General features: G+C 30.3%; 1 protein-coding gene across 1 annotated transcript; it reads right to left on the reverse strand.

Moving 5' to 3' along the window:
* Positions 1 to 1,666: 1,666 nt before the first annotated feature.
* LOC100813994 (lysine-rich arabinogalactan protein 18) lies at positions 1,667 to 3,290 on the reverse strand. Its single transcript, XM_003524627.4, has 2 exons — positions 2,569 to 3,290; positions 1,667 to 1,902 (listed from the first exon to the last, which is right to left on the reverse strand). The coding sequence occupies exons 1-2, from the start codon at positions 3,118 to 3,120 to the stop codon at positions 1,819 to 1,821; spliced, it is 636 nt and encodes a 211-aa protein (XP_003524675.1). The 5' UTR covers positions 3,121 to 3,290; the 3' UTR covers positions 1,667 to 1,818.
* Between the last annotated feature and the right edge of the window lie 11,047 nt (positions 3,291 to 14,337).

Consider the following 14,337-nt stretch of genomic DNA (forward strand, 5'->3'; position numbering starts at 1 on the left):
TATTCTTATCATATAACATTGGTTATTTAAATAACCGATGTTATATTTATTAGTTAACATCGGTTTTTCACGATGCTACTTTCCATATCGGTACTTTCAATATCAATTAATAATCGATGTTGAAAGTCTTAAATAATCAATGTAAAAATCTTATTTCCTAGTAGTGAGAGTTGAGTTAGCTCATAATAAATCAGCCAGAGATAGTTAATCCTCTGGTCCGTATTCAAAAAAAAAAAAAGTTAATTTGTAAGTTTTTAAATTTAAGACTCTAACTTGATTAGTTTTATCAAACACACATGAGAAGTTATGTAAAAGTAAGAACTGAAATAATTTTTTAGGCCATTCTTTAAAGAAAGATTTATACGTCTTATAAAGATTGAAGTAAAGAGACGGAAGTAAAAATGAATGAAAAATGAACAAAGATGAAAATTCATAATTGAAGTCTCGTAGCTTACCTAACTGAATTCATTAAAGGGGAAAAAGTTTATGTGCTTTTAAATTTCACATATATTTCCAAAGAATCGTAGTTATGAAAGGTTGGTTGTGCGGTGCTATAATTGCAGGGCAGGTACTGGTGCCTGGTGGAGTGGCATTAGCGAGATAATTAATAAATAACATGGTAATTGTTGATCATAGCAGTCAAAGACAATAACAGAGACTATAAATCCACCATTGTGACAAGATGTAGATGCCTTTGGATGCCAGGAAGCAAGTTTTAAATAATTATGTAATAATTTATCATGTAGGATAAGTTTGATATTTTTTAAAATAATTATTTAAATAAATAATAATTTATAATTAAATGATTATATAAAAAATATTTTACTGTCTGTGTATACACATTAAATTAATATATATATATATATATATAGTTCTAATAACTAAATCTTGCCGAAAAGAGTATTCAACTAAAGACAAGAACGTAATTGGACTTAAGAATTATTAATAGACTCTTCCCCTCTGATTTGATAACAATCATCTTTATCCTTTATTACTCATCAATTTGTTATAATCGTTGTCTTTTAACGACGCTCCTTTAATGATTATTACAACCTCAAAAAGAGGCCGAGAGTATTATAACAATCAATACACAATCTTTCAATTTTGAGTGCATGAACAACAAATAACCTGAAGAATACACAGTCACGAACACAAGAAGACATGAATCCAGATACAGGTCAACAAATGATCATAACGGTGTGTGTGTCAACATATATATTATTTTCTTTTTCTTATTCTTTTTGAAGATATGACTCTGTTAAGTGTTAATGGTAAAAATCCGTAATGATAGAAACAACCAAAAATAATATGACTACTGCAACCAAGAATAATGATTCAAAGAGAATGAATTGAAAATTAAAAGTAGTTTTCATTGTATGGAAAGTGTGAATTGAAAATTAAAAATTAGTTTGGAGTATAGTGTAATTACATAATATTATCTCTTAAAATTATAATTTCAATTTTACTAGAAAAATCAAAACATATTTAGAATTTGAAGGTATAATTTTAATCTCAAATTTCAATCCACGTCTAATTTGGTGAGGTAATCGACCACTAACAGAAAAACCACCATCCACCTATCAAGTCTCAACCAAGTCCCCCAAAAGAGTAATAATGATCTAAACCCAAAACGAACGAGACAAAAAGCCAAGCACAGTAGCACTAGTGATGACAACGACATCAATCGAATAATAAGGGTCTGAAGGTAACAATGTAAATAAATGTAATGTGTACCCAAAACAGGGTCAAAAGAAAAAGAAACAAAAAAGGAAAATAAATGATACAATACAAGAATATAATAACAGCAACAAAGCCTGTCTAGAAGACCAAAACAAGGGTAGCCCAACCCAAACCTAAGCCTCCTAGAACCTTCTTCAAGCACATGATGGTCTCTGCTCCACTCTGAAAAAAAAAATAAAGCAAACAATGTCAGATCCCAGTTACCAATGTTAAAGTGTTCACAATTTGTCCAAAGCAAAGAAGTAATGTAGTAATATTTTATTGATTAACCAAAATCCTAGATTTACTCCACCACTGTTATAAAATAAAAAATTAATAGGCTATCCAAACCAAATCCACGCGTCAATGGTGGCGCGTGGCCTCACCGTAAGCTTACACCTTAGTTCACTTTCAGTTTAGCGTAGTAAAAAAGTGTAAAACCCTAAACTCAGTCAAGTTCAATCAAGTTTCAAGCACTTGGATTTCAACGAAAAACATCCTGAAAAATTCAACTAATAAAATGAACATTATTTTTTATTATTTTATAAATCACATATTTTCCTTCCAAATATTTAACCTAATCACTCAAATTCAAGACTATGGAGTTATTCTCGCACTCATATGAGTTGATTCACATGCTCGAGATTCAATATTATATTATCTTTCACTTACATACATTATTCTGGTCGTGGATGCAAGATCTTTAACAAAAAAACACAGATCTGATGTACATTGTACAAAAGAAAAACTTAAAAAACCAAAATAGAACTTATAAAATTTGATGTACGAATATAAAACAACATGGTCCAAAAATGAAGTTAGAGATATTACAGAAGAGATAAGACGTACCTCATCGTTGGCAGCAGTGGCAGGTCCAGGGGAAGAAGCGTCCTCGCTAGGACCAGGAGCCCCGGTGGGTGGCGCAGGAGGTCCCAGCAACGACGGTGAAGGAGCCGGAGCACCGTGCTTCTTACCCTTCTTCTTGTGCTTGCTCGGAGCCGGAGCGGGAGCCACAGGGGTGGTCGGCGCCGCCACCGGAACGGGAGCGGGTGGAGAACTCACCGGCACGGGAGCGGGGGGAGAGCTCACGGGAACCGGCGCCGGAGGAGGAGAGGCTGCAGGTGGCTTGGTCGCTGGAGCAGGCGCGGCGGGGGTGGTGGTAGGAGATGCCGCCGGCGACGAAGCAGGGGTTGCGGTTGCGGGCTTAGGAGACGAAGCTGGTGGAGATGATTTGGGAGAAGCAACTGGGGCTGGTGAATTCGGTGTGGAAGGTGCTTGGGCGGGAGTGGCGGCGGCGGGGGTTGCCGGAGTGTTCGAGGGCGCTGCGGCGGGAGACTGGCCTCCGACGCCGGCGACTACAATGCAGATGAATGCAAGAGAGAGAACACCGTTGCGATCCATTGGTGAATGAATCGCACTGTGGAGAGTGTGATTCGTGTGAATGAGAGAGAGAGAGAGAGAGAGTGACAGGGTATGGTGTGTAAGAGAGAGGTGGCGAAAGGTTTATATAGAGACTACCTAGTTTTCTTTTCTGGTAGTACTATGCTGAGAGGTTCGTTTTTTGGACGTTGATGATGGGCTTTGTTGGAACAGAACAGATATCATCATGGACCACACATTAGCCGTTGGATTAACGTGTCTGACGTAGTACGCGTTTCAAATCTTTGGGGACTCTAGCCTGTTATTATTGTTTTTCTTTTTCCTATTAAAACATTAAAAAATCGTCTGCAATCTAAAACGGTCGATTAAGAAAAATAAAATAGTTTAACATAAGAAATAAAATCTAAAGTTAATTAGAATATCAACTATTGATTGTATAATTAATGGTTATTATTGTGTTCTATTTTGGAAACACCATTCCTCCTCTTAGACGAGTCAAATTCATTTAATTGATGTTAAAACTAATTAAAGTAAAAAAATAGTTTAATTATTAAAATGTTCATATTTTTATTAAAGTATTTTTTCTTGTAAATAGACCAACCAACCTTTATTAAAAATTACACATATAAAGAAACAGGCCTTATTAAAAATTACACATATAAAGAAACAGGCCTTAATTATTTCTTTTGTCATTCTTTTTTATTTAGATCAAATTGAATGTTTAATTTGATCTCTTTTTTTTTACAGTAATTTGATCTCTTTATTATTAAAATTTTAAATTTTACTCCTTAATTTTTAAAATTAAGTCAATATTATCTTTTTCGATCAATTTACATTAACACAACTATTTTCATAATTTGTGAAATAGACATGTGTCCAATCACTAGCACTGTTACTATCAATATTAACTTAATTATAAAAGACATAAGCTTTAAAAAAATGGACATAAATTTGTCCGGATACATCTAATAAAAGAAGATAGGTTATGGGTTATGTTTTCTTACCATCCTCCTTGCCTTATAATTATGAAGTCTTTAAACTTTCTTTTTATTGAAACAAAAACAAAAAAGAAGAAAACAAAGCACAGTGGCATGGGGCATGATCCAGTCTGGAGGAGGGGCCCACTTGGACATTAGGCGCATGTGACATCTAGGAAATGAATATGTGACCCTTGAGCTAATATATGCATTGGTTAGTGTCTTTATATTACTCATTTTGCAATTAGCACAGTCTTGTTTGAATTGTTTCTTTGCTGGTTCTGATTTTGGTGCTTTGCGGGACCAACCGCCAGCTGGTGTTGGTGATATTAATACAGCTGGTTTGTTTAGGTGGGCCAAATCCATTTCAATCAACCAATAACTTTATGCCACTATAGCATCTCATGCAATCATTCCTCAAAGACCTTTTGCTTTTTTTATTTCAAGATTTTCCATAGTCAATTTAAAATATTTGCTAACATGATTTTAGGTAACTGTTAATATGTTTTTATGGTTATAATTATTGATATGTTTAGTTTTTTTTTTCTTTTCTAACCATTTTGTAAGTAATCGCGAAAGCGTATTAGGTGCATATTTTTCCTTTAGCATGATATTTTATATCTAAAATTAAGATTAAAATTCTGAATAAGTTTTTATCAAGAGATACAGATAGTTACCACTATCTCAATCATTATTATTAACAAATTTAGTTTATATTGAATAATTAATTTTGGATAAAGAATTAATTTTCAATTGAAGTAACTCTAAATAACTTTCACGTTAGATAAAAATTTATTAAGTATAAAATATTTAAACATAAAATATATTATTTTAAATTAATTTTAATTAAAATCTATTTTATGAACACAATCCAAATACGTAACAAATGTTTAGATTAGAAAAAATATATCTCCTTGAAAGGTTTCAAAAAAAAATTATAGTAAGATTTTGATAATATTTATTAATAAGAAAAATATGAGGATCATACCTGAATCACAAATAGTATAAAGTATTTATATATTAAAAATAAACTACCAGATTTGTCATCCTCTATTCCCATAATTCCTCAAAAGACCTAAACATTTCTTTAAAAAAACAGAATTTCTAGCTGCAAATATTAGCAACACAACCAGCACCACCGCCAAATTGTGGGCCCCGCGTGAAAATGCCATAATAACCATACCTTCACTATAAGATTTTTCTTTCTTTAAGTAGAAAATATAGAATATTGTTACTTTTTAATCACAAGTCTGGAGTGTACGCATAACGGTGTACTTCATATTCATACATTTTAAAGGTTTTTAAAAAAAAATCAAAGCTGATCAAAATTACTCATCAAGATTTGTTTTTGTTTATTTTACCTTCTTTTACGAAATTCAAACCAAATTAAAGCGGGTTGGTTTGATGCACCATGTCGGATCCAACGTTTTCATTGTAGCATTAAATGATTCATTAAACGAATGAGGAAATACAAGCATGGAATAAAAAAAACATTTGTCAGAAAATCACCAAAATAAATACTACTACTATAGTCATGCAAGGATTCTGATCTTCTAGATTCTCAAAAGAAACTATAATACACAGTGTGCATAGCAGTTATAAATCTAACCGTTATATAATAAGAAAAAACATAATAAAAAAAATCTAACTGTTAAAATTAATAAAATTTAATTTTATAAAATTAATATATTATGTTACTCCTATAAAATAAATTCAATGGATGGAATTTCTACCTCCGGACTGAAGAAAAAAATTAATTATTCAATTAAAATATAAGTAAATTTTAACTAATTTTATTTTATTTAACGATAGTATCTCTAAAATATTTTGGTAAAATTGCATTTTTCGTCCATCACTTTAGGTTCAATTTTGCATTTGGTCCCACTAATTTAATTCACAAATTAGGTCCCTCTGTTTTATAAAATCAATGTTGGTCCCTGAAGTCTCAATTGGATGTTGACCGTTAACCTCAGACGTTGACTGTCACGTGTCAACGTCTAAGAGGCCCTTTAAAATTTTTATCCATCTGTGGTGAAATTTTTTTACGCTTACCTAATTTCCCCTAACCCTAATCCCTAACCAGTCCCATAAATTCTAAAGTCGTTGGTGAAGGCGCTGTTCACGGAGCAGGACCAAAACACGCAGGCCAGCGTAGTGCTGTGTCTCGCCTCTACGATCGACAGAGCTTCGGATCTTGACCTGACCAGGCTGTCAAAGCTCCTGTCGAGGTTCAAGAAGCTTTTGAAGCGCGACGATTTCAAGGTGAAGCCAGTGCTGTTGACGCTCGTCGAAAGTATTGTCGCTGCGGGCGGCGCGTCCGACCCCGCGCAGTTAAAGAGTTTGATTCCCTGCTTGGTGGAGGCGTTGAGCAGCGAAGATTGGGCCACGCGGAAGGCCGCGGCGGAGATGCTCATGGTGGTTGCCGACGTGGAGAGGGATTTCTTATCGGAGTTTAAGGGTGAGTGTGTGAGAGTTTTCGAGAATCGATGGTTTGATAAGGTTTGTGTGAAGTCTGAAGATATTTGTATTTTTTATTATTTTTTTTGCGGTAATGTTAAAGTGAATTGAGAGCGTGTGGTGTTTTGTTTAGGTGAAGTTAGTTCGGGGCGTTATGAATCAGATGTTGGAAGCGTGGAAGCTGGTTCCTGATGTTTCGGATGAAGTTTCTCCACCTCCTAAATCGCAATCTTCATCCAAAGGTAATTATTTGATTTTGGTTATTTAGTGTTTGATCAGAGAATTTGGGATGTGGAAACAAACATGCTATTATTTGGGTTGTCATTTGGCAATTTGCCGATGCCTTATGCTAGTGCAGTTGGAAGTCTTATGTATGCCATGGTATGCACAAGGCTAGATCTAGCAAAAGCAGCTAGTGTAGTGAGTATGTATATGGGTAAACTTGGGAAGGAACATTGGAAAGCAGTTAAACAAATATGAAGGTACCTTAAGGGTACAACTAATATTGGACTCATCTACCAAGGTAACACATCTTGTACACTTGTTGGTTATTCAAATTCTAACTACACTATAGATTTGGATGCAAGGCGATCTGTGATAGGTTATGCTTTCACAATTGGCAATTCTCTTGTTAGTTGGAAAGCTACACCTCAACCCATTGTTGCTTTGTTGACAGCAAAGGCAGAATATATGGCTCTGGTAGAAGCAACAAAGTAAGGAATCTGGTTAAAGGATCATATCAGCAATCTTGATTTTCCACAAGATAGGGCTATCATTTTCTACGACAGTCTAAGTAAGGATGGCAATGGGTTGGACTTGTGGGGCCAATCCGTTTTGGCCTTTTTTTTTACGACCCGAGTTAAGGTTTTTAACCCGTCAACCCGTCCCATTTCGGCCCGCTAAAAAACGGGTTGAGAGAAAAGCATGGCGGGCCAACCTACCAACCCATTTTTTATTAAAAAAATAATTTCGTATTTATTTTGGTTTTTTATACATATATTTTTTAATTTTTAATTAGTTTATTTTTTGTCTAAATAAATTGTTATTCAAAATTTATATTCAATTTTTTTAGTAAGTATTTATTATTTAGTATTTATAAAAGATAAAATTAATTAAAATATATTTACAATTTATTTTTCATAATATTTTAGTTTTGACGGGCCAACAGGCCAACTCGTCAATCAGACAAAAATGGGACAGACTGACACTTTAAACCCATATATTAAATGCAGGATGGGGTAGGTTGGCCCATTTTTGGTGAGTTGGTGGCGGGGCGGGTCATGTTGGGGCGGACCAACCCGTTTTGCCACCCAGTCTGAGTGCAATATGCTTAGCCAAAGATTAGATCCATCATGAAATGACTAAGCACATTGACGCTTGATATCACTTCATTCATATTGAGAAGATGATTGAAGTCCAAAATGTTTATACAAGAGAAAACATAGCTCATATGTTTACAAAGCATGTTCCTAGAAGCAAATTTATGTATTATTTGGATTTACTCAATGTAAATGGCTGGAAATGACTCTATATATTTGTTTTTAGAATTATTACTAAATCAATGTGGAGATTGTTCAAAGAGGTGATTGGACAACACCATCTACATCATCCAGTCTAATCCTCTATACTAAGATTTATCTTTTGTCTAGTGAATCGTCCAATGCTTTCTAACTACATATTGTCTAGTCTTTTTAATTAGTTGTTAGATGGTTTAGATTACAAGTTCTATTTGTAATCATTTTCTATTATTTCTATTTCAGTCTAATACACTCCTATATAAGGGAGTTAGTTAGAAGAATTAAGTGCGACAAAAGTGCTAAACCCACAATTGTAATATCATTGTTTTAATCTTCAATAATAATGATACTTCTTTTTCTTTTTTTGCGTGTTACAATTATATGTTCTTCTTCTTTTTTATTTGAATCCGTCTTTCTTAGTGTTAAACCTAACATCAATTTATATAATTTTCACTAATAAAAAATCTTATTAAACAACTAAAATGCTATTATGATAAAAAAAAAAAAAACTTTGGCTTAGTTTACACCAACTTCTAACTCATGCAAGCTTTTTTAAGCAATACTTATGTTAATTAAAACTTTTCAAGAGCAAGAATACTAAACTCTTCAATTTACAAGAATTATTTTTAAAAAATTAAAATTCATAAAATGATTATTTATTTTTAAATTCATTTTTTATAGAATTATTCATTAAGAAGTTTATTTATTTTTTGTCATATACACTACATCATATAAGTGGCAAATAAACGACTATAGAAGAAATGTATTTTTTTTTATCATACTATTAACAATTAAAAGTTAATATTTACTTTATATAACTAATGAGAAGTGATTATTATTACTAGATATTTGAAAATTTTGTTTTTAAAATAGTTTATCAGGAAATAGAATATTAATATATCAGTGAATTTCAAACTGAAATTATGTGTTTATAAACATTGTTCATCTCAAATACAAAATAATTGTAGTAAGTATCATAGTAAAAATATTTCACATATTTTTTCACAAATATATTAAATTAAAAGAACTATAATAATTTTCTATAAAAAAAACTATAATGATTTAATTTTATTTTATCATCTTATAATAATGTCTTTTACGATATGAAAAACTCGTATAATTTTCAATTTACATTTTTATTACATATTTCATTTAAAATTTTAATTCAAAGTTAAGATATTTTCAAACCTTTTGTTTTAGGTTTTAACTATTTTTAAAATTATAAATTGACTCAAATTACGCATAGAAAACAATTTGTTAATATTTTAAAATTTTGATAATCAACTAAAATTAATGTATTTATATTATACATGGTAGGATATATAATGTTTTATTTTTAATATATACGGTTTTAACCTTTTAATATAGTAACTAGTAATCGTTATTGTCATTTATACTTTTCAGATCAATTATATATATATATATATATATATATATATATATATATATATATATATATATATATATATATATATAATGATTTAGATTTTACAATTAATTAAAAATTAAAATTATTTCATAAATATGAGAAATATTAATAAATAATAAACAAAATATTCAAACCAATTAATAATTAGAAAATTAAAAAGTCCTATATTTTTGTAATATTATTATTAAAAGTGATCTTCATATTAATTTATATTATATATATAATGCATAAAAATGACTTAGTTATAGTTGAAATTTTCTTCAAAATAAAAGTTGTAGTTGAAAATAAATTATCTTTTGCTTTTTGAAACAAAAATAATTATGTCAGTTAGTGACAATTATTATTTTGTCTTATTAAATACAAATGTTAGTGACAATGTCTTTGTCACATGAAATATAATTTTTAGTAACATTTAAAAATAATGTCACTAACACAATAATCACTTAAATATAAGGGATAATTGGAGATGAATTGAAATATTGTAAGAAAAATTCTTCCATTATTGATTCTTTAAAATCACTAACAATAAATATTTATTATTACAAAAAAATAAATTTCTTTATTTGTACCAAAAATTAAAAGGATAGATAATAGAAGTTAACAACAACAAAGGAAGGAGCCGAGGCCACAAATTTGGAGATTGGTAAGGACACGACAGTGGAAACATCTAGTGTTGAGGACCACTTGACTGGAAACAAATGGTGATAAAAAAAGGACATGATTTCAACTTCAGCCTTCAGGCGCTTATGTCGAAATCGCAAAATGGCTTATCAGTTATCACAGAAGGGGTTGAAATGAATGATGTTACGACATCGAAAGCTTGAAAATATCATGGTGTTGCAAACATGATGGCAATGTAGGACAGGGTCGCAGGATTTATGGCACAATGGCATTCATAAGTACCAAGTTCAGATTTTTTTCGTTGATTTAAAAATTTTGTAGTTTTTTTTATATTAAGAAAATATAAATGATACATTATAAACAGTTAAACTAAATAGATCGTCAAAAATATTATGGAAATAATATAACTCGATCGTTTAAGAATGGTCTTTTCTCTTAAGCATATTGGACTTAAATATAAATTTTCTTTAAAAAAATAGTTGAGTTAAGATGCCATATTGTTAAAATAATAAATAATAGACGGATAATAAATAATAAATAATAAATAATAAATAAACTTGTTAGAATATATGTAGAAATTTTGATGTATAATAAAGTACTAGAAATTTAGATGAATTTTTTTATTTAAAAGCTAACGTAAGTTTATAACTTACATATAGTCAAAATTTTAAAATCATACTTTTCAAATTTAACATCTAAATGTTCAATAGAAGTTTGTTTATTAAAGTATTCTTTCTTTTTCATTTGACATTTTTCGAAACCAAGCCAAAAAAAATAAAAGAAGTTGATTTCATTTAACTTTCAGCAGTTCATGTCACATTTATCAAGTTTTCTTTCTTCCTTTACTTTTTTTCCTCTCACTTTTGTTTCTAGTCGTAAACTTGGAAATTTTATCTTTTTCCATTTATAAGTCAACTTTAGTTGTGCTTTTTTTTTTTTTTTTGTAAAAATATATTGGAACAGAATCATCTATCTTTTAATGAGTTTAACCTTATAATCGAAAAGTCATCCCGGAATATTTGCTTAATGGCTTATAATTATGTTACTTAAATGTTTATATGATTATTTAATTTATATATTGAAATTAATGAAAGATTACTTTAGTATGTATAATACAATAATAAATTAATTTTTTTTGTCAGCTAATAATAAATTAGTTAACATTATATCAAATGACCAACGAGCATTAACCAATTGATAGGATTAAATAACATTGAGTTCAAGCTCTTCAGTTCACCTTTTGTCTGTGATAATTATTTATCGAAAGGATAACATTCCTCTCTAAACTACTTACTAAAAAATAGTATAGTAAATGTTTATGTCAACAATTGATTTTTAAGAGAATGCTAACTCATAGTAGTACTACACAAAGGAACCATTGACTTTGCAGTTTTGTCAATACTGAGTCTTAACACTACGCATTGGCGGTGAAACAAATGGAACGGTGAATGATTTGATTGGTAAAGTTTGAAAAAGTTTTACGAGCAAAACCCTATTTCTATTTACTTTAATCTTATAAGTTTACATCTTTAAAATCATTATATTTTTTTCCTCTTCTTACTTCAATGTAACTTAAAGCTTATTCTTAAAGGTAAAACGTGTCCTTGCAATCAAAGTAACGGAATGAAAAGCAAATATAAATAATAAGAGTAATAATTAAGAAAAGGGCCAGGGAGAAAAGATATAAAAGTGGCAATGTCATGATATATACGTGCTTTAGAGCCTTGTATTAGTGACAAGCTATCAATTAGCAAATGCTATAATCACTGTATTATAGTACTTAACTTTCTTACATCGAGTCTGCTTTTGATTTCTTGGCTATTAAGGCACACCAATATGCATAAAGAAGATGATCAAAGAGCGAGTGGGCAATATACACGTACGCATCAGTTTCTTTAACTCCAAGATAATGACTATTTTTTCCTATATTGATTGTATGCTGGTGAGACGACGGACATTCCATACTTTTGGTAGAGGGAAAATCTGATGCGAATCTTTATTATGCGTCTATCGTCATTCTTTTAATCTAACAGGCATAATAATTCTTTTATCAATTATCAAAGGATTAAGCTTTTGAATAAATAAATAAATAAAATAAAATAAACTTTGAGAAAAAAAGATCATGTATTGATAGGACAAAACACTTTCACATATTATTAAATCATAAATTACTATATATAATAAATTTCATAACTTTTAATAACAATATAAATTTTTTATACTATTAATGTATAATAATCATTAATTAAACTCTTAAACTTTTAAATCAACACTGTAAGAATAGTTTGGTTAAATTTTCAAATTCAAATTTTTGGAGAGAGTTTTGTTTAATTATTACCATATTTATATATTAGTCTCGTAGATATCTAATCTACTATATTATAAAAGAGAACCCCAGAAAAATTACTGATGTGATCCTTCTTAAAAAATTGGCACATGTCCCTTTTGCTGGTTTATTGTCATTTTGATGCGTTTTTGGTTTGTCCTCAGCTTCTACACGTGGGTGGTTTACGTGTTGATTTTTTTATCTGCAATGGTTTACGTGTTAAGTAAGTGGTTTACGTGTTAATTGTTTTGATCAGCAAGGAATATTTGTGCCATGTGTCTGATGGCTAAGGTAGCTTCCACTCTTTGATTGGGCACGTGGTTTGGGGGTTTTGTGCAATCCCGTTGGTTGTTGTTGTGTCATTTTGGTTTGTTTCTTTTTCAAGTTTGAAAACAAAACTGTATTTGAAGGTGTGAGGCTCGGCCTTGATCGTTTCTTTACTAACTTTTATGTGCATGGTTGTGATTTTTGTTTTAGTTTTGCAGTTTGGTTTTGTTCTGTTGTTGGGATTGTTCTATTTTTTTGTTGTGACATTTTCATTTGTTTCTTTTTCAAGTTTGAAAGCAAAACTGGATTTGAAGGTGTGAGGCTCTGTCTTGGTTGTTTCTTTTCAAACTTTTATCTGCATGTCTGTGATTTTCATTTTTGTTTTCCAATTTGGTTTTGTTCTGTTGTTGTGGTTGTTCTATTTTTTTGTTTAATGTCTTTGTGTTCAGTTTGGTTTCAATTTGTATGTGTGTTAGTCTTTTTTGCTGTTTTTTTTTTCTAATATAATTTTGTAGAATCTTCTCATCTAATACGGTAAAGAGCTTAAGTTTAGAGGCCAAGTTTTGATATTAAACTATAAAGAGACAAGAAAACACAAAAAAATAAATATTAAATTTTGTTTTTTAAGGAATTTTTGTAAAGTAAATTTTCAAGTGTAGAAGATCACTTCCAAGGAAAGAAGAAGTTTGCATTGGGGATACGACGAAACCCTTACTATTTAACAATGAAAGTAACAAACTTAATGAATAAATAATTATTTTGTAAAAATAATTTTGTAAAACACAACTTTTTTTTTTATCAGTTGTTAAACACAAATCTAGTCTCGACTTACCATAGCAACAAATAAAAGAAAAGAAGAGTCACATTAAGCTTTTGCATTAACTCATCTCACCAATTAAGATTACATCTAGTCTCTAGCTACTTACAACTAAGATTTCACTAACCAAATATGTTTTAATAATGCAACCTCACACCAAAGTATTATTTGGCATTCGTCTCTTCAAGCACTAACTCAAATATTAAACTTTTCCACCATATATAGACCTTGTCATGAATAACATGCATAGTAACCCAAGCTTAATTTACAATCCCAAAATATAATTTACTAAACATTAAGAGAACATGATTTGACGAATTTCAAACATAAAAATTCACATTATTGATCAAATTCAGTTTCTTATCTACAGTCATCTAGTCATACAGCATACATGCTCCATAACATTAATGAGTGATCGAAAAGGACCCCACCCCAAACCATTATTGGCTATGAGTATTGTTTCAGGCAGAGTCCTATTTTTAAATCAATGTATAATAGTTTTAAATTTAAGGATAGTAATTAAATATTTGTAGTTTAATATTTTTTTTTTATTTTTCTTAGCTCAATTGATATTTTTTTTATTTTTATTTTCTCATCTTAATTCAGTTTTGATCTAAGGCAAATGATTGAGCTTAATTGAGAATTATAATTAAATTTTAGATTTTGTGCTTATTTGACCTATCTATCTTGTACAGGGCCTAGATGATACTACAAAACTCCAAATGGAATGTGTGATTAGTCCCTAGAAAGCTGAGAAAAAGATCTTCAATTTTGTCAGAAATAAGCTTAATTTGGTCAATTCTGCCATCTTGATAGTCAAATTAAGC

Source organism: Glycine max, chromosome 5 (assembly GCF_000004515.6).
Source record: "Glycine max cultivar Williams 82 chromosome 5, Glycine_max_v4.0, whole genome shotgun sequence".
NCBI classification, from domain to species: Eukaryota; Viridiplantae; Streptophyta; class Magnoliopsida; order Fabales; family Fabaceae; genus Glycine; species Glycine max.